We start from the raw sequence: 24,778 nt of genomic DNA on the forward strand, positions 1-24,778 counted from the left end.
CTGTAAGTTGTGTTGTTTTGCTGATCCAGCAGGGTGCAAATCACCCAGCTGTGAAGTTGACAAACGCAGGGTCACAAGTGGGTGGTTGGCGGGTGCTCTGGTGTGGTTTCCTCCTTCTGTCCTATAAAAAATCTATCGTCTCTATCTCCTCTCCTTCTTTTTTGTGTTTGTTACTCTCTTGTAAGCCCTCTAATCTTCGGCACTTATATGACCTTATTATTGTGTTGCAAGTGCTGTAAAAAAACTCTTATTAAAACTAAATGTAGGGTCACCATGTGTGCATTTGGGTACAAATTTGTGTGTGTTTGTGACTGAGTCTAAGAAAAGAGTCCAGATATCACGTGGGATTAATTTGAAAAAAATGGGGGAATCAGAATATCGTGAAAAATGAGATTTTTAGGGAAATCGAGTGAGATTCAAAATATCAACCATTTTTTTAACTTCATCCTCTCAAAACAGTTTTAATTTCAGTAAGCGTTTTACGGCACTTAAAACACAATAAGGTCATATTTTATAAGCTGCAGCAGCTCCTTACTGGAACCCCCCTATTTTGGTCAATTTCCTGTGTTCTCAATTTTTTTTTGTAAGTGTTTTATGGCGCTCGCAACTGCATAAGGTCATATGAGCGCGCGGGACACACCTAATATTTTCAGTTGGTAGGAAATTTTGAATTTTGCTCGGGTGGCAGCGGAAGCCTACTCTTATCAATTTTAGACCACCAAGGGATCTTTAACGTGTGCAACTTGCTCACGGGTCCTCCGAGATTTTTCGCCCTTCTTTGAGAAGGCTAGGTGAAGATCTTTCCAACCAGAAGATCAGGGGTGTGGCAGAAAGACGGCAGTAAGGAGCCAAGGAGTAGCAGTACGAAGGCTGAAGAAAAAATTCGAGCTCCGTTTTATACTGAATTATGAGGAAGAATGTATTACAGTAGAAGTAGAACATGACAACTATAGCGGCACCTTACTGGAACCCCGCTTTTTTGGTCTATAATCTATCTGTCCCTGCGGTTTTATGCCTAAATAATTATGAAGTTATGCTGAGCCGAAAAATGTGAAATTATGCGATTCTGTTAATTTTAACAAAGAGTGATTTAAGAAAATAATTAGAAATTATGCAAAAAATGATCAAATTTTGCTAAGTTCTGCCGGGTGCATAAAACCACGGGGACAGGTCTATGTAAACTCAATGACCTGTGCTCTCGGGTTTAACGGGGCAAGGAAAGGCCTGAACTTGGATACAGCGGGAGAGATTGAGCGAGTTCTAGCTGGGGGAAGGGGGATGGGAGGCTGTAGGTGGGCTCCAAACAGGCAGTCAGCAGTGCGGCGTTGTGATTGGCCAGTCCGGTGATGAGTGAGATGGGGCAGAGACAGATGGTGCGGAGAGACGTGTTATGTGAGCCACTCCATAAGAGATGTGCCATAGCCCAAGCCAAAAAGACAATAAAAGAAGAGGAGAGCATGTCGAGTGTGATTTTTCGGTAATTCAACTGTAAAATTGCATTCCTTCAGCGAACTTGCCTACAGCGGGATTCTTCTACTGGAACTAAAACTATAAGTCCCGCTATGATCATGTTCTAGTACTGTATAAGAATAAGTGTACATTATAGTTTTAAAAAAGTTTTAGTAGAGGTTTTACGGCGCTCGCAACAGCATAAGGTCACATGAGCGCCAGAAGATTAGAGGTGTTACAAAGTAACAAACACAAAAAAGAAGGAAGGAAGAAAGTCACAAGGACGATAGATGTTTCATAAGAAAGAAGAAACAAACCACACCACAGCACCCGCCAACCACCCACACATTATACAGTCAGAAAACAACAAAGTCAAGAACTGCATAGACTGTTTTTTTATTACAAAGTTTGTCTGGTTTATGCACTGTACATTGGCAGGTTACAGAAATTTCTGTCACAGTAAATAGATTGTGGAGAAACAAAAGGAGGACATGTTGGATCCAAGTAAGAATAGGTCATAATTACCTACACACAGCAACATTTGGGCCGCTTTTAAGCACAAGGGGGCTATCCCGAAAAATGCTGTTTTGAGAAAATCGGAGGTCAAGTTTTTGCCCCTCGTTCAGTTTATAAAATTATAAGACAAGGAGAGTATTCTCTGTAATCAAACAAATACATTATACACACCAATGAAATCAAACTTCTCCTCTGTAGGTAGGGCAAGGCCCACTTTTGGTGCAGGTCAAGATTTCTGGAAACCCCAGAAAAATGGGTTAGCCCACTTGTCCTTAAAAGCGACCATTTTCATCACGCGTGAAAAATGGAAAGACAGAAATGCTCTCACTCTCAAGAGAAAGGAAAATGCATAGAGTTAAGGCACGGCCCTCAGTAAAATTAGATCTCTACAAACGTACATTGTACAAAAGAGAATTGTGTCAAACATTTTTGAGATAATTAGAACATCTAAATTGCTGGAACAAAACATGCAGTACACGTGTTAATCAGTAACTGATCCAACTGCACACAAAGTGTGTTAGGCAGTCAGTCTCAAAAGAAAAAAAGTCTTCTACTTTTACTTGCGGGCTTCACCTGATTTCAATTCTTACTTAAAAATAGAATAGGAACTGTTTCTCGAAAAGAAAGGAAACTTGTGGTTATGCAAAACAGACTCTAGAAGAAATACAGAGCTCTTGTGGTTTCAGGGTGAAAAACTCAGTCTCTGGGTTGTCTAAAACTGAAGAGCTATCGACACAAGACGTGAGCCACCACACACATCTATTCTATCTTATAAATTAATAAAACACACAGGAGGATATTGAGGCATGCAGGGAGTACAACAGAAGGTAAATGGATGGGTTTAAGTTGTAGTAAAATCAGTACAGTACAGACCAATCATAGTAACGATTAAAAAAACACCAACAAACAAATCCTTAGTACTTTAGTTTCTTTCAGTTTTAGTAAGGTTTTAGGACGCTCACAACTGCATAAGGCTGTCCCCGCGGTTTTACGCAAAAAAAAAAAAGTTATTAAAATTGGCAAACTGAGCCCAAAAATGTGAAATTATGCAATTCTGTTAATTTTAACAAAGAATAATACAGGATAAAAATTATGCCAAAAAAAATAAAAGGATCAAATTTTGCTAAATTATGCGAGGTGCATAAAACTACAGGGAGAGAAATAAGGTGTTATATAACCCTTTGTTCTTTAACATCCTCTGGCTGAATACCACTCAAAGAGCTTGCTTAACAACAATGTAACAGACATGATGAAAGGCTGTTCCATGTACACCACTTAACTGTGTGTCACTCAGCACTCTTGGTTATTTTGTCCCCGAGGTAGTTATGCAAAAAAAATAATAATAATAATTTGAAATTATGCAAACTGAGCCCAAGAAATGTGAAATTATGAGATTCTGTTAATTCTAATAAAGAATGATAAAGGAAAATAATCAGAAATTATGCAAAAAATGATCAAATTGAGCTAAATTAAGCAGGGTGCATAAAACCACGGGCACAGGTTATATATGAAGTTTCAGAAAATAACTGAACAAAAGTCATGATACGAAGGGACTGCTGATTAAGAATGAAAGATATGTATGGACAGACTTTCATTGTAATCTCAATGGATTTTTACACGACTTGATGGCAACATATGTGGTTGGTACATTTATAATATAAAAAAAAAAACCAAAAAAAAACCCCCAGGTTGAAACGACATATTCCAAAGAATAAAAGAATATTGAGCAATTCGACTTTTGAGTAGCGAAACAAATCGACACATTAATGGCTACATAGTATAGTGCAGGGACAAGGTAAGAAAGACAGACAGAAGCAGCAGAGGAAAGAAAAGAAGTAGGAAAGATGTACCACAGGCTTCCTCTAACCACAAACGGGGCTCTCGTGGCCTAGAGGTTAAGGTGCTGGCCTCTCATTCAAAAGGTCCCGGGTTCGAATCCGGGTAGTGACCGAAAAATTTTCTTCTCTAAAACTAAAATTGTCTCCTTTCACCTCCTTTCCTGCTCTCTAGCAATATTCTGCCGTCTGCTTTCGTCTCTTCTTTCTGCCCCCCCCCTTTGCCCCCTCCTCTGGGCTCCTGACTCTTTCTGCAGCCTTTCTACTGCTACTCCTTGACTCCTTCTTACAGCTGTCTTTCTGCCACACCCCTGATCTTCTGGTAGGAATGATCTACACCTAGCCTTCTCGGACAAGGGCGAAAAATCTCGGAGGGCCCGTGTGCAAGTTGCGCACGTTAAAGATCCCTTGGTGGTCTAAAATCGATAAGAGTAGGCTTTGGCCGCCATCCGGGCAAAATTCAAAATTTCCTACCAACTGAAAATATTAGGTGTCCCGCGCGCTCATATGACCTTATGCAGTTGCGAGCGCCGTAAAACACTTTACAAAAACAAAACATAACCACAAACAAGTAAATGAGAATGAAACTAAAAACAATCTTGAATACAAATACATGTTAATAGAGGACAGAAACACATAAACAGATCGTATTTCATTTCAGGAGAGGACGGTAAATATTTTGTATGTACGAGTTTTACGGCACTTGCAACACAATATGGTCATATACGTGTTGAAGATTAGAGGGGTTACAAGGGAGTAACAAACACAAAAAAGAAGGAGGGGAGATAAAGACGATAGATGCTTGATAGGAAAGAAGAAGCAAGCCAAACCACTTGCCAATCATCCACGGAAGGAAACTAAAAAAACAATCCTGAATACAAATACATGTTAATAGAGGACAGAAACACATAACATTAACAGATCATATTTCATTTCAAGAGAGCATGGAAAAGAAAAGCCACAACTGAAGCAGCAAAGTGAACTCAGTTTTAGCAAAAGTTTTACGGCACTTGCAACACAATAAGGTCATATAAAGGCTGAAGAATAGATGTGTTCATACACAAAAAAGGAGGAAGAATAGATGTGTTCATACACAAAAAAGGAGGAGGAGAGAAAAGGACGATAGTCGTCTGATAGGAAAGAAGGAGCAAACCACAACAGAGCACCCGCCCGCCAACCACTAATGGAAAGTGAACTTAATAATAGTGATCACAACCTGGCATTGAGAAACCATGTAGCCTTCACCGTCATTAATTTACTTAGTCATGCTACCATCATGTTAGGAAGCTTGCCTAAAGACTGTCATCAAAAAGATTTTATATATATATTACAATGTATGTAAAACGTACTAGTAGAGTCTCTCAGCCAAACATTTTGTCTTCAATGTCAAGGTCGTAGATCTTCAGAACTAGGCCAGTTATTGAGGCAAGCTAAAGAGTCGTATACATACTTTGACTTTTGAACACACACATTATGTCTTTCAATTATTCAGAAAGAGAGAGTTTGTGACATTTAAATGAATCGTTGATACTGACAGTGTGCATAAAAACACAAACTTGGACTTCAATATGATCCATTCTCCACTTCAGTACAACTGTCGGAGCTGCCTGTTACTATCACCGTACATAGAAAGGAGTCTGCTTAAACTAAACACAGTTAATTTAAAATATAACAGTACACTCTAAGTAAAAAATACCAGATTATTCCCCCAATCTTAGATTTGGGCAAACTCTCTAAACGAAAAAATCTTCCTTTTTAATTTGGCGGCCCATCAGGTTCTAGAGTTTTGTCAGACCCAAGTATAGTCACCAAACAGTTTTCTAGAAAAGGGAATATAAAATAAAGAGGTCAAACTACCTCAAAAAACGTTTTTTTAAAATGAATGGACGAGCAATTCAATATAAAAGTGTAAAAAGTTGGCGCAAAAATACGTGTCATGAATAAAAAAAAGTAAACATCCACTTCGCGAGTGAAATGACCAGATATTCCATCCTTTGTCAACACTGAAAATACTTAAAACAAAGTCATGTGGAAAGAAATAGAAACACAAATTACACATTTTGTCGCCTCAGAACTATTTTGCCCAAAGTACACACTTTACTTAGTACGCTTTGGACAAAATTAGTTTTGAGGCAACGATTCGTAACAAAATATGTCGTGCATCCGTATCAGTTCTGAAATGTACCAGTGTCACAATGCAATGTAAAATGTAGCCTACTTATGTCATAGTCATAGAAAAAGGAATCCTGTACTTGCTTCTTCTATTGAAATTGCTATGCTTTTGTCCATAGTGTGATTCCATGAAGTAGAATTAAGATTCCTTTATCTGCTCGTTTAATGTTGAAATTTGGTCCCACACAAAAAAAATAAAATAAAAATCAGGCACTGAACTGCAGTGTCAACACATGCCATTTATAAAAGGCAAGAATGATGAAAAGTGTAAATTTTAACTTATTCAATCCTTCATGCACAAAACAAGAATGATGATAGTAATTGCAGACAATCTGACTTTCATAGCTAAAAGACAACAGCTGTCAAAGAAAATCAGGAGAGTACATGGCAGATATCAGTGAAATAATTTTCTTTAACCTAATTGCCAAACAGGTGTGAACTAAACATAATTATATCGGAAGTAAATGACCGTGGCAAACTTTGCGATTAACACAGGGTTCTTGCCATGAACTCCCAAAAAAATTCAAGGAGAATTGGTCAAAAAATTCATACCGTAAGCCTATTTCCGATAGGCCTACACTTGTCCGAAAAGAATCGTAGTTTCGATTTTGCGAATAAAATTTTGTTCACGTCCGATCCTATGAAATTCCAGGAGTTTTCAAGCAAGGAGATTTTCCCTAGAATGCAAAATCAAAGGAGATTTCAAAGACCCCTTGAATTTAAGGAGGCCGCAGGAACCCAGCTAACACTAACAGAAGGGCCAAAATCAAACAGTTGTCGGTGGAAATTCATTGTACAATTAAAGCATTGTTTGAAACATTTCAACAGTGAGTATTATCACACACATTTCTTCAGACAGCCAGACACAACCACTAGATCTTTCGGGCTAACACTTAAAAAAATTTAAAGTGTATACCCACAAACTGGTCTCAACACCAACCCCAATCCCAGAGACCATCTTCCATTCCAATCAAACAGGTGTTCATCTACATGCCTAGCTAGCTAGTGCAAACGAATAAAAGACACTGGAAATAGACGAAAGTGTAAAGCCAACGAAACGTGATTATGTAAAACCAATCACCAGCCAGTATCATTATTCTATATTCTAGATGCACATTGACAAGACAGCCAGACAATGTTAATTTAATATATTATACGTATATATTCTGTTTCATGCTCTGAAGATACTAGAAGGCGGATGGAGATAGACAAAGGAACAAAAACTATGCCCTTTCACTCAGATGTCTAATCATCTCTAAGTCTAAGCCAAAAATTACATAAATTATAATTTAACTATCTAATAGAATTACAAAACGACAGGCATGCAAAAGCGCGGCAAGAATTTCTATCTAAACATCAGAGGCGTCAGCTGGCTAGGTACATAACTCCTAGGCTTTTCTGACCTCAAAGAAATGTGCCTACAGGGATGATACCGTCTTCGACATCTTGCATCGAGACTTTTTCTTACAGTACTCAGCCTGAACTGAGGCAAAATGAGGACAAGTTCAGGAATCCGGATTGATCCAGAAACCTGGCACCTCTGAAACATGCATTTATTTGGTTCTCAAATAATTGTCTTGAAAAACACACACAAACACCTGATCCATTAACAAAAGATGTTTGTTAACAGCTACAGCTTTGTTTATCACAAGCACGAACCACACGTGGGCTTCATTCATTCACGGTACAGCATTATATTGTAGAAAAATGCAAATATTCCTCGGCAATAGTGGTTCTTGCAGCATGCATTTGTGCAGGAAGTGACTTTTCTCCCGAACTCCTGGTACAAGATTTTACTAGAGTACTGGGTGCACCGAATCAAAGTTCCAGGCACAACAACACAACGGTCACTAGTCTAGAGCGTCCCTCAATTTACATCTGTATGATGAAAGGAACGACAATTCTGGACTTAGTAGATGTCAGTTGTGATTCTGCGGCGACTTGACCGGGGTGTCTTCAAACTGCCATTAGTCAAGGGAGGTGTCAGCCGAGGGGTCTTCTGCGTCCTCAAACTCCCATTGGTCAAAGTCAAAGGTGAGGACTGCCTGTGGGGGTTAAAGAGAAAATAAAGAATAAATCAAGACGGCACATGAATTATTTTTTTATAAATAGTAAAGGGTTTTACGGCACTCGCAACTGCATAAGGTCCTATGAGCACCAAGGGGTGGGTGTCATCAGAGAAGTCTTTACAGGGAATCAGCGACTTAGACAGCTCACCTCTCTAGCTTCAACAGCACAAAGTCTGCTTCGACTATCAAGGCACCCTGGAAATAGCAGGTCACAAGAGAGTGACAAACATACAAAAGAAGTAGAGGAAAATGACAATAGTAAGGATCAAGAAAGAAAAAGTAGCAGTTCCCTGTTGTAGATCAGGCAAAGTTATGAGCATGACATGAGTCAGCCCATTTACAATTCTATGCTTGAACGAGAAGTGTCCCCCCTTTGGGAACGGACTAAAGACACTTCAGTCAGTGGCACTGCCCCGGGGGGTACGGCACGTGAAAGCACAAATGACTAATGTAGTAATTCGGCCCCAAGATCTGGAAAGCTTTACCAAGTACTTTAAGAGTGATCAAATCTTTTGATACATTCAAATGTCAGCTGAAGTCGTTTCCGTTTTTAATCTAATAAGATGAATATTTGGAGTGATTTTCTGTTATTGTTGTATGTTGTACTGTATTGTAAAGCGCTTAGAGCCTGTGTACTGTAATCGGGGTTGAGCGCTATATAAATCATACAGAAACCAAGTCAAACTATTGCACCCCTGTGGTATTATTTTATTATATTATGTAGATGTGACTATATCCCCTACAACAAATATTGTTTAAAAAATGTTTGTATAAAATTAGATTTGTAAATTGATAAGCATTCCATACGACCAGAGGAATTGAGAATCAGAATTCGAAGCTACTAAAAGCACTAAAGAGCAGGAAAAAACTGACAGCATGTTCAGCAAAACTAGCACGAGCCTTTCCTAAAATTTCATCTTTCTGAGGTACTGTTCTCTTTGTAGATGTATTAATGTATTCAGAGAGAAAGAGAATGGAAATCCAATCATATTTGGTGTCAATAGATCCAGTGCATGCCACTGATAAACTGGGAGAAAAGTTAAGACTCTATGAATTCAAGGAGGCCGCAGGAGCCCTGTATAAGTTACTATAACAGGTATTGTATAAGTTACAATCAAGTAAAAGAGACATTATTGCAGTGACCAGATCAAAGTTAACCCTTCCAGCCCTGAGCGTGTATTTTCAGCAGCGCTTGTACCTCCCAACAGTCCCAAGAGCGGGTATATTCTCAGTTTTGGGGGATACCGGATTTGCTCATTTTTCGAACTAAGCCAACCTAATTAACTTTAAACTTTAATTTTCTTAATATTTGTTCATTTACCTTTAAACATTGTTATATATGGTATTCTAAACCTCATTACAAAGATACTACATCATTATTTAGAATGCGTGCCTCTTTTTCTGAAATACTGTTGTATTGGCAGGGACTGGGGTTAGGGAAAGCACAAAAATGGCTGGGGCTGGGGCTGGGAGGGTTTTATTCAATAAACTGCCAACATTAGACCACTCATGAGAGTGTTTGTTCCTTCACCTTGTGCTCCGTCTGGCGTGCAGCGTGAAAGGCCACAGGAACCCTGTTTAGGTTACTATTTATATATATATAACAGGTATTGTATTAAGTAAAAGAGACTTGCAGTTACAAGATCAAAATTTAACTGTCAACACTTGACTAGTTTCCGCAAAGTTATAAGTCATGAGAGTGTTTGTTATATATATCAAATAAATGGCTGTTTGCACTGTATGCTTGGGACCAGAAAGTTGAGGTTGTTCCAGAATGCTCTCAGGTCTGCTGGGGTAATAGTATAGACTGAAGTGCATAGAGCTTGCAGTTGAGCAGGGATTTGCGTTATTTATACAAATGCTATTTCTACTATTATTACATCACCTTGTGCTCCGTCTGGCGTGTAGCGTGTTCGGTGTGAGGGTGCTCAGAGCCTGCAAGTTGGAGGTGAGCGCTTCCACTTCACGACGAAGCCGCGTAGGAGTCTCCATGGACAGGCTGAAGAAAACAAGTGCACAACAGATCAGTTTTTGGAGGAGGAGAAAAAGTGATACCATGATTCATTTAGGAGGCGTACTGACAAAATGACTTACTTCTCGCAATTCACATATGGAGACATTGGCTAAAAATAGACACTAGGTCAAATTTGTAGATTTTCTATTGGTGCCATATTCTTAAGTTGGTATGACATTACATGCCTTTTATTATTTCATACTTTTATAATTGTAAAAACTTCCAATAAAAGTAAAATGATAAAAGCGTGATATTTATTTCCATTATAAGGCTTGAATCCGAGAAGTAACTCATTTTGTCAGCAAGCTTCACATTTGTTTCTTTGTCAACATCAAGAGAAACAGATCAAGAGCCACAACAGATAAATCATTAGTGCTAGGGAAAGTAAAAAAACCCAAACAAAACATACTAAAAGAAAAGCTAAGGAATCGATACTTTGCCAGCATCCCAGTATGCATTTATTAAATAATTTATATTCGCCTAACATGCACGAAATAGGCATTTCGGGACCTAAAAACCCGTTCAATTACTTTTTAAGTAAATGTACTACAGATTGATTAATCAATCATGGGTTACAAAAAAGCAAAAATCAAGGCATAAGAGGCAGCATTTTTATTATATAATTACAGAGATGGAAACTGGCTTTATAATTAATGTGGAATGCATCAGACCCTCCACCCCAACCCTTCCTTAGAAAAAAAAATATTTTTCCCTATCAGCCAGCACCAACAATACACCCTGTTATGCAGACAGAATATCAACAATACGAAAAAGTTTACCATGTTTTTATCCCATTCCTGGTTGATGCTCGGCTCGGTGTATCAATCTTAAATGGCGAGGACATTTTGATGTTCTTGCTCTTGCGTACACCACCAAGGGAGTGTCGTCGTCTTCCTCCACGAGACGGTGACTGGTTCTCTCCAAGCCTTGAATGTCTCCGGGTTGACATTCTCAATTTCTGTAAAGAAGTTAATTTTAGTTTTAGTAAGAGTTGTACGGCACTTGCAACACAACAAGGTCATACAAAAGTGCCGAAGATTAGAGGTGTTGCAAGAGAGTAACAAACACAAAAAAGAAGGAGGGGAGATAGAGACGATAGACTTTTTTTTATAGGACCTGAAAGAAGAAGTAAACTACACCAGAGCATCCGCCAACCACCAATGTAATAAAGTTGAAAAAAAAAAGTAGTAAAGTGGCAACAGCAGTGGGGGGTGTTATTCAGCCAATTGAATTAGATATAACAAAATGTTTGTCAAAAACTCCAGGTTGAAATGATCAGAAAAAAATATTCTCAGCATTAATGAGCATCATGTTGTCACACATGACAAAAAAATGACACGGAATTATTAAGTTAATCCTTCCTTTTGCTTTTTGATTCATATCACTACTAGATCTAGATGTAGATAGAACTAGTACACTCAGTACTGGTCACAGAGTGACTAGACGACTTAAAATGTTCACACACTTAAAATTTTACTATAAAACTCCACTTTACTTGAACTGTAAAAGTAGAGAGTAGAGCCCAACTTTTATAGAGGAGTCCACAAGTTATACGAGTCCTGAAATAACGAGAAGTCTAATATTTAAGACATTTACTTAGATTCCTAAATCCCATTTTTTTCTCTTCTTTATCTCATCTTTGTAAATAAAATATAGCGCAATCAAAGTGAGTCGGTTATAGTGGAATAGCGCTGTTGCCATGCACAGAGCACACAGGCCAATTATTTTTTATCATGTAATACCTCGCCAGTTGAGAAACTTGATGATCTAGCGAAACAAAGAATGGGAGAGCCCACGAGTGCTTTCTAACAATACAATGGAGGCTGGAGCGAATGAGTGGGGAGGGTGTGGCATGCGCAGACAAAACGCATCGCGTGATAGACCAGCCTAGATTACAGTGGAACTCGGATTCAACGAGGTCGCCGGGCCTGACCTACTAGTGCTAGGCTATTTATTTAGGTAGTGTCAATTGCCACTGAGTGACGCGGCGGCAATTGACAAAAATTGACTTTTTGTCAATTGCCACCGAGTAAATTTGAGCTCTTTTGCGTCGGTGGGTAGATCTAGCTTATTGTGCCCGAGTGCTCGGTGTTGTGCGTTCGCCTCTCTGTCCGTCTGTGTGTGTGTGTTTTCCTGACCCCCGTCCCCCGATTTAACGTGAATTTCTGCTTGAGTTTGGCTGCGTTTGTGACCTACTTCTAGAATTGCCAGTGTTGGTTCTACACCGAAGTGTAGGCTAAGGCTAGCCTAGATCTAGGCCTACAGTCTCATTGAAAACACGCCAAGCTGGTACCGTAGCTCTAGACTAGATGCTCGTCCAGTGAAATTAGTCAAGAGAACAAATTGGCCCATTAGACACACATTATGATGTATTTATGCTTAAGATAGTGTTGTTTTCAGACTTGACACAGCTTCACTCGGTGGCAATTGACGCTACCATTTATTTAATATTTTGGCCTGCTTCAAGCATTCAATTCCATCCCATGAGACGAAGGAAAACGAAGCAGTGATCCTTGACCGATCGACCATTCGTTGTTTCCCCTTACACTACACTGTGACTGTGAGCTCTGGCTCTGCGCATTGTGAAAAGCATCAGTATTACACACTGGGCAATCAAAATTAAAATCATGTGAGAGTGAGAGTAGAGTAGTCTAGTGACAGAGAGAAAGGAGGTGCTGTGTACAGTGTAGAGTGTAGATTCTAGCTAGATTGCTAGATCTAGATCTAGATAGATCTAAGGCTACCTGTTTAATCGTTCCAACAGCTTGCCGCATTGATTGTGTCATGCTTGTTCCTCTGCGCAGTCCAACAGCAGGTGCTGTGGTGTTGGCAGCATCCTCTTCTACGTTCACACCTCTACCACAATTGTCCTCTGCAGCTTCCGAGTCAGAATGAGTACGGGTACGAAAGCGTGACGGCGAATCGACGATGTAGTCATTTTCTTTGGTGTCAAACATTGCATACCTCCTGGAGCGAAAGGATTTACGAATCGCAGATCCTGCTTTTCTCAGATTTGATGCCATGCTGCTCTCTTCAAACGGTTATGACTGCTGCTGTTAATAAAACGACTGAATCAGAAGGAAAGAACAAAGGAAAGGGTTTTATTTGTTTGCACAACCCAGACACAGAAGCATGCCCTTTCAGAATACGGAAGTACAACGGAAGTTCGAAAAATTGAAATTGAAATAGGCGCCTTCCTGGATTCCTGGTGACTCATGTATCGACTCGTTAGAATATTTGAGCCGATATATTTTTGAAACTATCGTTACTGAAAAGAGTACGATGCTATAACTTTTTTATCTTCCAAGACAATCATTTTTTCTTTATGATCGCAGACCACACAGAACAAAGTATCTTAAACCTAGATTGCCTATATTAGCGGCTGAGGGGAAATTGAATTATGTTTAATAGGCCTATAAAAATACAATTATACTCGATACTATCCTATTATTGCGATAAACATGATAATATCGAATATCCTGTGTTTCGGTGTTTTTATTTTCAATGCAAAATGATTGAGGTATTTTGAAAGAAAAAGTGGAACACAGTCCTTTACTGGAAATATTTTTAATGAATAGCAATTGCAGTTCTCAGAAATGTGTTTTTATTGTTATATTATTATCTATTAACATAATAATACATTTTTACAACTAAATTTAACCTGTTGCTTCTTAGCCGGTTTTAGTTTTTTTATTAATCAAAGAAGGATAATCCTGACCGACTGTAAACAAAAACAAACATGGCTGCTCCCTATTCACGTTGCTAGATCTAGAGACTTGTCTCAAACAAAACTATCTAGATCTAGATAAAGACATAGATCTAGTTGTGTAACAAGTTTTTACTAACTTTTCTATCTATCTTTGAAGTCAAGTTTGAAATCGATTTTCCAAAGAAAAGCCATGTCATGTGAAGAGATGCAAAAGGTTAGAGTCTAGACTAAAAGTCTGAAGTTAATTCAAGTCTTGTCTTAGTCTGTCTACTCTACTTTTTCATCCCGTCTCCGTCACTACCACTAAGCCACCAGTTGTCCATTTTCAACTAAATATTGATGCGCTGAACATCAACTTCATTTCGGTCGCAAATTAATAGTTTTTGAAATATCTGATTGTTCTTAATAGAGATCATAGACGTGCTTTGCACCGATCGGGGGAGGACTTCCGTAACAAGCGACCACTATGAGACAGAGCAGAATTTAGGGGTAGGGGTAGATCTAGGGTTGGGGTTAGGGTTAGGCGTCTTCTTTATTGTGTTTGATGGTGTGGTCGCTCATTACGGAAGTCCTTCCCCGATCGGGGGGTTCCAAACTGTCCAAAGGGGGTTACGGTTACTGTGTGACTGAGACTGACTCACTGAGTTTACTGTTTGATACAAGTACTGAGTCTATCATAGTGTAGGCCTTTGTCGTCTGTAGATATTTTGTTACTTTTACGTTAACTTTGTACAAGTAGAGCCTACTACTTCTTTAAATTGCTTACTGTACTGTCTAACTGTCTCAGTGTCTGGCCTGTCGACGTTGTTGAGCATGTCTGTGTTTTGTAACGCTACTCAACTACAGACGTCAAGTCTACTCACTGAGTCTGAGTCATAGTACGAGACTACGTAGACTCACTCAAGTAAACTACCAGAGTTTTGTCAGCATTGTCACAACAGTTGCTCAGTAAAATTGCTACTCGTCTGTCCTTGTACACGGGAACACTTCTTCTCGCTACATTCATTAGGGTCTAGTTCTTAATTTTATAGCCTGTCCTTGACAGAAAGTTGGCAAGTCTAAAGTGCTGCTGTACAATAATACACTCTTCCCTCTACCAATGATTTATTATCACAGAATACCATTTTCTATCAAAGGTCAGGTGGTCATGGTTTTAGTTTGGGGGGTTTGATCACATTTTAGAATCAGAAAGTTTTAAGTAGCCTAGGGATTCTTCAATTTTATTGGGGGTTTTCTTTGAAATTTTTTTGGACTCTATGTGTCACACGTGTGTTATCTTGCCTCTTCTGTGTGTATTAAAAAACCCAAACAAAACAAAGTCCCCTAACTTTGCATCAACAGGAGGAGCTGGAAGTACTGGAGTCTATCTATGATGGTGATGAGGCGTACAAGCAAATCAGTGATACTGTCTTCCAGTATAAGGTTAGAGTTTGTGCATGCGCATCAGTTTTATATTGGGGTTAGCGGGGAAAGGAGAGGGAGAAGAGTTTGGGATAGGGACTGGATGGTTCTGAATTAAATTTGTTTATGTTATGAGTTATGCCTTGTCAATGCTTCTTCTTGCATGCTCCCCTCTCTCCACCAAAATATCACCGCTAGATCTTTACTATGGACCTGTTCAGTCCATGATTAAGTTTTATAATGATGTCGGCTACAAAACAGAGAAGCTCGGGATTTTCAAACAATTTTTTTAGGTCTCAATTTAGTACTAGGAGTTTATTCACATTATGTAGATTTTATTTGCACTCTAGAGCTGAGAAAGTGTGATGATGAAATTCTCCTGCTTCACATTGAAAAGGATATATAATAAACTTTTATATATATAAAGTAAGAGTGTCAGATAATTTTTAATTTGTCCTATAAGATTTATTAGACTTTCCCAGGCTAAGTCTCTGTATGTCTGGTGCCGTCAATTTACTGTTGTTCTGTTCTATATGCTGTTTTGTACTGGGTGAAAAATCTTGATTTCAGGAATTCGTGCTCTGTTTGAAAGTTTTGATGCTAAAAGTTATGGCAGATTTGATATCTTCTCATATGTGTGGTGATTGTCTTTAGTTTTAGTTAGGTTTTACGGCTCTCGCAACTGCTTAAAAGGTCATATGAGCGCCAAGGGATGGATGTCAACAGAGTAGTCTAAATGGGGAATCAGGCTTACTCTGGTCACCTCTCAAGCCTCAACTGCACAAAGTCTGCTTTGACTATCAAGGCACCCCGGAAATAGCAGTTCACAAGAGAGTGACAAACATACAAAAGAAGTAGCGGAAAATGACGATAAAAAGGATTAGGAAAGAAAGAGCCGCTGTTCCCCCTATTTTGTTCGGGCACAGTATGAGTATGATATTGATAAATAAGCCCATTTTACAATATACCAGTGTACATAAGAACATGTTAATATCCCCTTTTTGAAAGTGGCCTAAAGACAACTTCAGTCTGTAGAACTACCCTGGTGGGGGGAGGTACTTGTCTGGAAAGTTGAGGGAGGCGTTGAGAAGTGTCAGATGGTCATAGCCGGTACATTGTTAGTTATAGTGTGTTAGTAAGTTCTGATTTTTTATATACATACATGTGTGTATGTAATATTATATTTATGTATATATATGTGTCGTTTCGTGTATAGTTAATGTATGGTTGTGGAAGTTATTCTTTATGAGGTTGAACTGGTTTTTCTTGTTTCTGTGAAATATTTTTTCTTGTGTGAATGATTATAATGCTCAGATCTATACTAGTATGGGATAGAGCGCTATATAAATGCTATCTATTATTATTATTATTGTTATTATTATTATCCTGCGTCTTTTGTTTCCCTCTGTTGCAGTACGGCGAGGATGGCAGCAACAAGTCTTTTTTGGTGGAAGTTGCCTGGCCTAGCGACTACCCCGAGGTTCTTCCTGAGATCAACTTGGATGTTTTCTACAACAAACACGTGTATGTGGGTGGTCGGGGGGTGCTCTAGAGTGGTTTGCTTCTTCTTTCTTATCAAACATCTATCGTCCTCATCTCCCCTTCTTCTTTATGTTTGTTCTGACTACAACAAAATGAAATGACAATATCAACCATATACAGAGAAAGAAACAGACCACGATCTTCCGACTACGAACAGAACATATAAAGCCCAAATTTCACTTGAACAGAATAAAACCAGAACTTCCCCCAATGTGTCCTTTGTGTGACTATGCATATGATGAGACAGTGGAACATCACCTTTTCCACTGTACAGCCCTAAATGACATCAGAGCTACACTTCTCCCTCCGAGACCTAACTTTGACAACACAATCTACGGAACATTACAGCAACTGCAGCCAACCTGCACTTATCACTGCATGGCATTGGACAGAAGGACAGAAAGGATGGATAACAACAACAACAACAGAAAAAAGGGACTAATCTACTTTGAATAAGACTATATTTAAAAATATATATGTTTTCCAACCCCATGAATAACCCCATCAATAATTACCTCATGTATGATATACTGGTTAAGTATTCGTAAAGATTTTTGGATTTGGTCCATCAAGTTGTCAATTCAATTTTGCAGAATCCCAGAAGTGAAGGAAGCTTTGAAGAATGGAATGACTGAACAGGTTAGTCTTTATTTCAACACTTATGTTAAACATCTTTTCGTTTTTTTTTTTCTTTTGTGTGTTTTTTTGTTGTTGCTTATTCCCTGTCTTCGTTTTTCACCCTATGAACTATTGTGTTACCTTCATCTTCACTGTTATTGATGGAGAGAACAATGCAAACATATTAATTGTGTATTTACTATTATAATTTTTTTTTTTACTAGTCATCATCATCATCATCATTGCCTTTCTCAGAACAAACGCTTTCCACCTTAAATTGTAAAGCACATTGACGTTTCTAGTATGTATATGTGCAATGCAAATGCACTTTATCGTTTCTAAACTAAAGGAGAAGTTTGGTTATTGAAGAGCTCTGGGAGCTCACCAGGTTCATATATAGAGAGAGTTTCTAAAACTGAGAAAATTTCTTTCTGTCTTCATAGACCGAAGTCAGAAAAATGTATGCATGTGGAAGTATTAACATGACGCAGGTAGATTCAAAAACAAGTTGCAAATTGTGTTGATGTGGGTTTAAAAACACCTAGACATAGCTGCCCACTGTCCCGTGCCATCCGTATTTTGTACGGATTTTCTTGAAAAATCGCTGTTGTCCCAGAAATACGGATTTTGACAGACGGTCCTGGAAAATAAAAACTTGGCAAGCATACTTCTAAAACAGAAAAATTAGCCTTCTGTTGCTCGGGAAAATGAAGAAAATTCGGGAGCTTCCCAAAAAATTCGGGAGAGTTGGCAGGTGTGCAGTTTTGACAAAGTCAGCTGATACGCATGCGCGGCGCTCGGCTTCTTCATTCGTTTGAAAAGATGGCGTCAAAATGTTCGGCGATGAGTTTTAAGTCCAACTCTGGACCAAGTAAAGCAAAGAAACCGAAAAGGCCGCAAGTTTTTCTTGACAAATACAAGGTGTCCCTGATAATTAATCAATGTCCCTGATTTTGAGCAAGGCTGTCCCTGATAGCCACAGAGAGGGGTGGGCAGCTGTGCCTAGATACAAAAACAGCAACAAAAAAATGGGAAAATACAATAAAATTTTTGTTTTCAATTTTTTCTTTATAATTTCTCCAGGCCAATGACCTCTTGGGCATGTCGATGACCTTTTCGTTGTTTGAGTGGGTCAAGGACAACCTGGACGACATGTTGAGTATCCAGCCGGAGACACCGGTCGCACAGCCCGTGGTGGTGAGTAGATCATAATGACCCCCGGTATGAAGTGTCTTTGGGCCATTCCCAAAGGGGGGGGGGGACATTTCTCGTTCTAATGCACAGTAGAATTGTAAGTGGGCTGGTCCAACAGTGTCATGCTCATAATTGTGTCTGAACTACAACAGGGAACTGCTGCTTTTTCTTTCCTAATCCTTACTATCGTCATTTTCCTCTACTTCTTTTGTATGTTTGTCACTCTCTTGTGATCCGCTATTTCCAGGATGCCTTGATAGTCGAAGCAGACTTTGTGCTGTTGAAGCTAGAGAGGGGAGCAGAGTAAGCCCGATTCACTGTGAAGACTTCTCTGTTGACATCAACCCTTGGCGCTCATATGAGCATATACAGTTGTGGGTGCCGCAAAACCTCTATTGTGGGTGGCTGGCGGTTGCTCTGGTGTGGTTTGCTTCTTCTTTCCTATGAAAAGTCTGTCTTCCTTATCTCCCCTTCTTCTTTTTTTATGTTTGTTACTCTCTTGCAACACCTCTAATCTTCTGGCGCTCATATGACCGTATGCAGTTGCGAGTGCCATAGAATACCTACTAAAACTAAACCGAAATAATTTCTCCCTGCGAGATAAATAAAGATTGTCTTTGTCATGGTAAAACTTGTAATCCTGATCTGTCCTCCTCAGAGCGCGCCTTCCCCCGAGGAGCCGAGCGACGGCGGCAGGAAAGAGGTGGCCAAGGAGAAGAAGGAGCAGCTGACCAAGGCTCAGAAGCGTCGCATATTCGACCGGTTCGGCGCCAACGCCGACAAGCCTCGCGGCTGGGACTGGGTGGACATCATCAAACATCTGGCTCAGACGGGCGGTCAGAAAACTGTCGAGAGTTAGCTCGGATAGCGTGTGATTGAGCGAGAGAAAGAGAACGACGAAGAAATGAATAAATGAAGAAGGATTGTTTGCTGAAAATTCACTATGAAAAGTCAGATGTCTGTGATCGCCTTCATTTTGTTGTTGCCATAGTTGTTTTTTGTAGGGGAGAAATAGCCATTCCTCAAAATGTAAATGTGGGCGTTTGGCGGGTGCTCCAGTGTGGTTTGCTCCTTCTTTTCTATCAAACATCTATCGTCCTTATCTCTCCTCCTTTTTTGTGTTTGTTACTCTCTTGTAACAACACCTCTAATCTTCGGCACGTATGTGACCTTATTGTGTTGCTAGTGCCGTAAAAGTAAAAGTGCTGTAAAACTCTTACTAAAACTAAACTAAAAGTCAGATTTCTGTGATCACCCTCAGTTTGTTGTTTTAATAGTTTGTTTTTAAGGGAAGAAATAGCCGTACCACTAAGTGCAAATAGGTGAAAGTTTCAACTCACTCCAGCAGTTAACTTTGGGGTTGGGAAATGGGAGTTGGGGAAGGGGGTGGGGGTTAACACTTTACCCCCATGGGTTCCCAATCGGCGACGGTGTGATATAGCACGTACCTCACCTGTGTCCTGGTCCGTGGGGATAAGTGTTGCGTGCTCTGTGCTCTGCATGGGGGGATAGTGTTAAAGTGTAGAGCTGTGTCTGCTCAGCAAGATTTGGCTGATTCTTATTGTTGAAATGAGACTTTTAGTTCAGTATGTGTTGGCATGAAAGTCTTGAAAACACATAAAAAATAGGTTTTTACCTTCATGTGAGCCTCAACCAGACTGTCTGAAAACTTTGCGCAGGTCTAATAGGTTCTTTAGCTAATGACACAAAGTTCACATTTATTTAATTGATGGTCAAAAGTAGAATTATTGAGCTTTTAAATTGGAAAGGTTTTCTAGATAAAGAGTGGGAGAGGGAAAAAAGGCCTGTGTGTGTGTGTGTGTGTGTGTGTGTGTGTGTGTGTGTGTGTGTGTGTGTGTGTGTGTGTGTGTGTGTGTGTGTGTGTGTGAAACTGAGTGAGTGAAAACTCTGAATATGGGGGGTTGGTGGGTGCTCTGGTGTGGTGTGCCCCTTCTTTCCTATCAAACATCTATCGTCCTTATCTCTCCTCTTCCTTTTTTTGTGTTTGTTACTCTCTTGTAACACCTCTAATCTTCGGCACTTATATCATGACCTTATTGTGTTGCAAATGCTGTAAAACTTACTAAAACTGAAAAAGTCAGAAGTGTTTACAGTCCCATCTGTTATTGCAATTCCCTTAGGGACATACGTAGACTGAGTCTTTGATTGTTCATTACGTAATGTTGATTTTCTGCCTCGTTTTTTTGCTCTGAAGGTGTTATATAAATAAATAAATATATATATATATATATATATATATATATATCTGCAATGTATTTCTTATGTGCTTTTTGCCTTCTTTCTCAATAAATATATGTGGGTGGTTGGTGGGTGGGTGCTGTGGTGTGGTTTGCTCCTTCTTTCCTATCAAACAACTATCGTCTTTATCTTTCCTCTTTCTTTTTTATGTTTCGTTACTCTCTTGTAACACCTCTAATCTTCGGCATCCCCCCCGGGGCAGTGCCACTGACTGTAGTGTCTCTAGGCCATTCCCAAAAGGGGGACTTTCATCGTTCAAGCACAGTAGAATTGTAAATGGGCTGATTCATCATGTCACGCTCATAACTGTGCCTGGTCTGCAACAGGGAACTGCTGCTTTTTCTTTCCTAATCCTTACTATTGTCATTTTCTTCTACTTCTTTTGTATGTTTGTCACACTCTTGTGACCCGTTATTTCCGGGGTGCCTTAATATCTGAAGCTGACTTTGTGCTGTTGAAGCTAGAGAGGTGAGCAGAGTAAGTTTGATTCCCTGTAAAGACTTCTCATTGACACCCACCCCTAGGCGCTCATATGACCTTATGCAGTTGCGAGCGCCGTAGAACCCTCTACTATAACAAAATTAAACAAATTTTTGGCACTTATATGACCTTATTGTGTTGCAAGTGCCGTAAAAGTCTCAAAAAATTTTTTTGTGTTAAAGAGTCTTTTGTTCTGATGGTGTTATATATCTGCAATAAAAAATTTTTTTTTTGCTTTTTGCCTTCTTTGTCACAAAATATATGTACGTTGCCAGCTGAATGGTTTCCAAAAATTGAGCGATAAAGGGTGTGAGGATCAGTGGGTTGTATAAGTGTTGTCATTAACACCAAAAAGCGATGGTCTATTTCACACGGATACAGTCCAATAGTTCTCATTCAATTAACCCTATCTGTACGTCGTGTTTTACTATTGTATCCATACGACGTGGGGAACTCTGTGCCACCACTCTCGAAAGAGGAAATTTACTCGTTAATCCGATCTGTACGCTTTACATAGCAGTCTGTCAAAATGATGTTTTGAGAAATACTGAAAGTTTCAAAGAGATCTTCGTACTATAAGTATTCTAAAATGTGAAGAATACAACCACGGGGGTACAAAATGACCCCAGGGCGAACGGATAGGGTTAAAACGGCATTGCATTCTGTTGGGACCTATCATCATTATTATTATTATTATTAGTATCATCATTTATTCAATTTTCCGCAAATCTAGTCTACATTTTCCAAAAGTTCACCTTATGGAAGAGAATGCACCATTTGTTAGTTTGTGAGATTGATGAGCTTGGATTTCAAACAAACATTCAAGCTGGGTGGTTGGCGGGTGCTCTGGTGTGGTTTGCTCCTTCTCTCCTATAAAAAATCAATCGTCTCTATCTCCCCTCCTTCTTTTTTGTGTTTGTTACTCTCTTGTAACACATCTCTATTCTTCGTCACTTATATGACCTTATTGTGTTGCAAGTGCTGTAAAACTCTTACTTAAACTAAAACTATTCCAAATAATCTTACTACATGTATTCTGATAGAGCAGATAGATAGCACATTTGGTTTCTGACCTGATTCATGGTCTCAGTAACTCAAAATGGCCAAAAATGTCAAGATTAAAAAAAAACTTTGTAATATTTCTAAGGAAGTGTGTTGTGTGGGTACTTAAGTTTCATTCATGGATAAATGTGTGTCTTGGCTTTTTTTGTTGTTTCAGTGTTGTGTGTTTGCTTTGTTGAAAATAGGTTGTAATGCTTACCTGTCCCCGCGGTTTTATGCACACAAAAAATCTGAAAAAATGCGAGCTGAGCGCAAAAATGTGAAATTATGCGATTCTGTTAATTTTAACAGAAAATGATAAAGGAAAATTATTGGAAATTATGCAAAAAATGGTCAAATTTTTGCTAAATTATACAGGGTGCATTAAACCCGGGGACAGATAGTACTTTTGGTTTCTTATCGTATGGTCTCAGTAACTCAAAATGGCCAAAAATGTCGAAATGAAAAAAACTGTAATTCTAAGGAAGTGTATTCTGTGGGTACTTCAGCGCTATTGATGGGTAAATTGTGTGTCTTGGCTTTTTTTTTGTTTCGGTGTTGTGTGTTTGCATTGGTTTTTTTTTGTTTTTTTTATCCATTGCCCATTTATATGAGAATTGACGCCATCTGATTAGGAGAGAAAAAAAGTGTGTATGAGTGTCCAATAGTGTATTACGTACATACTTAGTATAACAAGTAGCTGTAAAAGCAGATAGAGATTCCAGGATTATAGATGTAAGTCATTGATGTGAGAGCGGGGATGATTTTAGATGTAGTGGTGGTGATGAGTGATGATGTGGGATTGCGTTTAAATAGTGCTAGCGCTAGTCCTATATCTTCCTCTGCTCCAATGAGTCACGAGGGATATGGGCACCCTCTATCCCGTTCCCTACTGGAAGTGTTTGCATTGTTGAAAATAAGTTATAATGTTTGCATGATTGACTATAGATTGGAATGTTTGCATGATTTAGAAAATGTTAAGTTTGCATTATTGACAAAAGTCATTACGTTTGCGTGATTTACAAAATGTAAATTTTGCACAACTACTGATAAAAATAGTTTGTAATTGTAGGCCTAATGTTTGCCTGATTGAGAGCAGGGAGTGGTTATGAATGTAAGCAGCTGTGCGAAAGATAGCATTATGTTGACTGTGTGAAAGTTCTTGAAATAAAAGTGCCTTTTAGTTTTAGTGGCGTGAGTGTGTGTCATGTTATTTTGAGGCGAAGCTATGTAATGACATTTATGGAATTTGTCTGAATAAACATATTCTGGAATTCAGTTTTTATTTTATTTTTCCTTGGGGTTTAGGAGAGTTAATTGATATTTTACTTTTGTATGCCACAATATGGCGAAGGCCCAGGAAGTTGTCTCACTAACAAGGCAATCCTCAATGTCCGGGTCGGATGCGGGAACAACTTTACTTTTGTAAGATTTCACTAGTAAGTTCATTTATAAGTTCAATGCCGTTAATAATATAAGTACTAACGAAACTGACTGTGGTCTATTTGGCAGTTTATTGGCCAATCTGGCTTTTTGGTCAGTGGCACGGGTTTGGGCCTGGCCTATTGTATTGTTTGGCGCAAGTGTATAAAGCAGAGAGTGCCACTGACTGTTGTGTCTTTAGCCCTTCCCCAAGGGGGGACATATCTCGTTCAAGCATAGTCGAATTGTAAATGGGCTGATTCATGTCATGCTCATAACTGTGCCTGATCTACAACAGGGAACTGCTGCTTTTTCTTTCCTGATCCTTACTATTGTCATTTTCCTCTACTTCTTTTGTATCTTTGTCACTCTCTTTTGACCTGCTATTTCCGGGGTGCTTTGATAGTCGAAGCAGACTTGGTGCTGTTGAAGCTAGAGAGGTGAGCAGTCTAAGTCTGATTCCCTGTAAAGAATTCTCTGTTGACACCCACCCCTTGGCGCTCATATGACCTTATGCAGTGGCGAGCGCCGTAAAACCCTCTACTATAAAAACAAAAAGTAAATAAAAGAGAGAGTGAGTGAGTAAGTGGGAGACGAGTTCAGTCTCAATTCAGTTGTATGGTTTGGAGCAAGTGTGTAAAGCAGAGAGAGAGAGTGAGTAAGGGGGTGGAGGGAGACGAGTTCAGTCAGGATTACAGCAGGTTAGAGAGAAGAGCTGTATTGAGGCAGAGGAGGCCTGCAGAGATTTTGGCGTGAGGAAAGGGGGAATGGCTGTTTAGTAGAGCCTCGGTCTATTTCTGTGCTTGTGTTGTGAAATTCCAAAGCGCCGGAGCCCCCCACCGCTGAGGAAAGGATCACACGATCTAGAGAGAGAGTGAGACTGGTTTGGCTAACCCTTGTTGTAAACGCATCTCCGCAGACAACCAAAAGGTTAGTGTTGAACATTCTTTCATGTACACCCCCCCGGGGGGTGGGGGGAGGGGGGCAGTTCGGTTTCAATCAGTGAACCCCACTGTATTTCATTTGTAATTTTTAAAGCTATCATCACCACCCAGTG

The 24,778-nt window shown here is 39.4% G+C and overlaps 2 protein-coding genes across 2 annotated transcripts; one reads left to right on the top strand and one right to left on the bottom strand.

Moving 5' to 3' along the window:
- Positions 1 to 7,476: 7,476 nt before the first annotated feature.
- LOC101861700 lies at positions 7,477 to 13,518 on the bottom strand. Its single transcript, XM_005111869.3, has 4 exons — positions 12,800 to 13,518; positions 10,835 to 11,013; positions 9,927 to 10,040; positions 7,477 to 8,017 (listed from the first exon to the last, which is right to left on the bottom strand). The coding sequence occupies exons 1-4, from the start codon at positions 13,076 to 13,078 to the stop codon at positions 7,882 to 7,884; spliced, it is 708 nt and encodes a 235-aa protein (XP_005111926.1). The 5' UTR covers positions 13,079 to 13,518; the 3' UTR covers positions 7,477 to 7,881.
- Positions 13,519 to 13,855: 337 nt separating this feature from the next.
- On the top strand, positions 13,856 to 19,473 carry LOC101861923 (RWD domain-containing protein 4). Its single transcript, XM_005111870.2, has 6 exons — positions 13,856 to 13,978; positions 15,106 to 15,186; positions 16,580 to 16,689; positions 17,301 to 17,346; positions 18,409 to 18,522; positions 19,178 to 19,473. The coding sequence occupies exons 1-6, from the start codon at positions 13,955 to 13,957 to the stop codon at positions 19,376 to 19,378; spliced, it is 576 nt and encodes a 191-aa protein (XP_005111927.1). The 5' UTR covers positions 13,856 to 13,954; the 3' UTR covers positions 19,379 to 19,473.
- Positions 19,474 to 24,778: the final 5,305 nt, after the last annotated feature.

This window comes from Aplysia californica, unplaced genomic scaffold (genome assembly GCF_000002075.1).
Source record: "Aplysia californica isolate F4 #8 unplaced genomic scaffold, AplCal3.0 scaffold01139, whole genome shotgun sequence".
In the NCBI taxonomy this organism is placed as follows: domain Eukaryota; kingdom Metazoa; phylum Mollusca; class Gastropoda; order Aplysiida; family Aplysiidae; genus Aplysia; species Aplysia californica.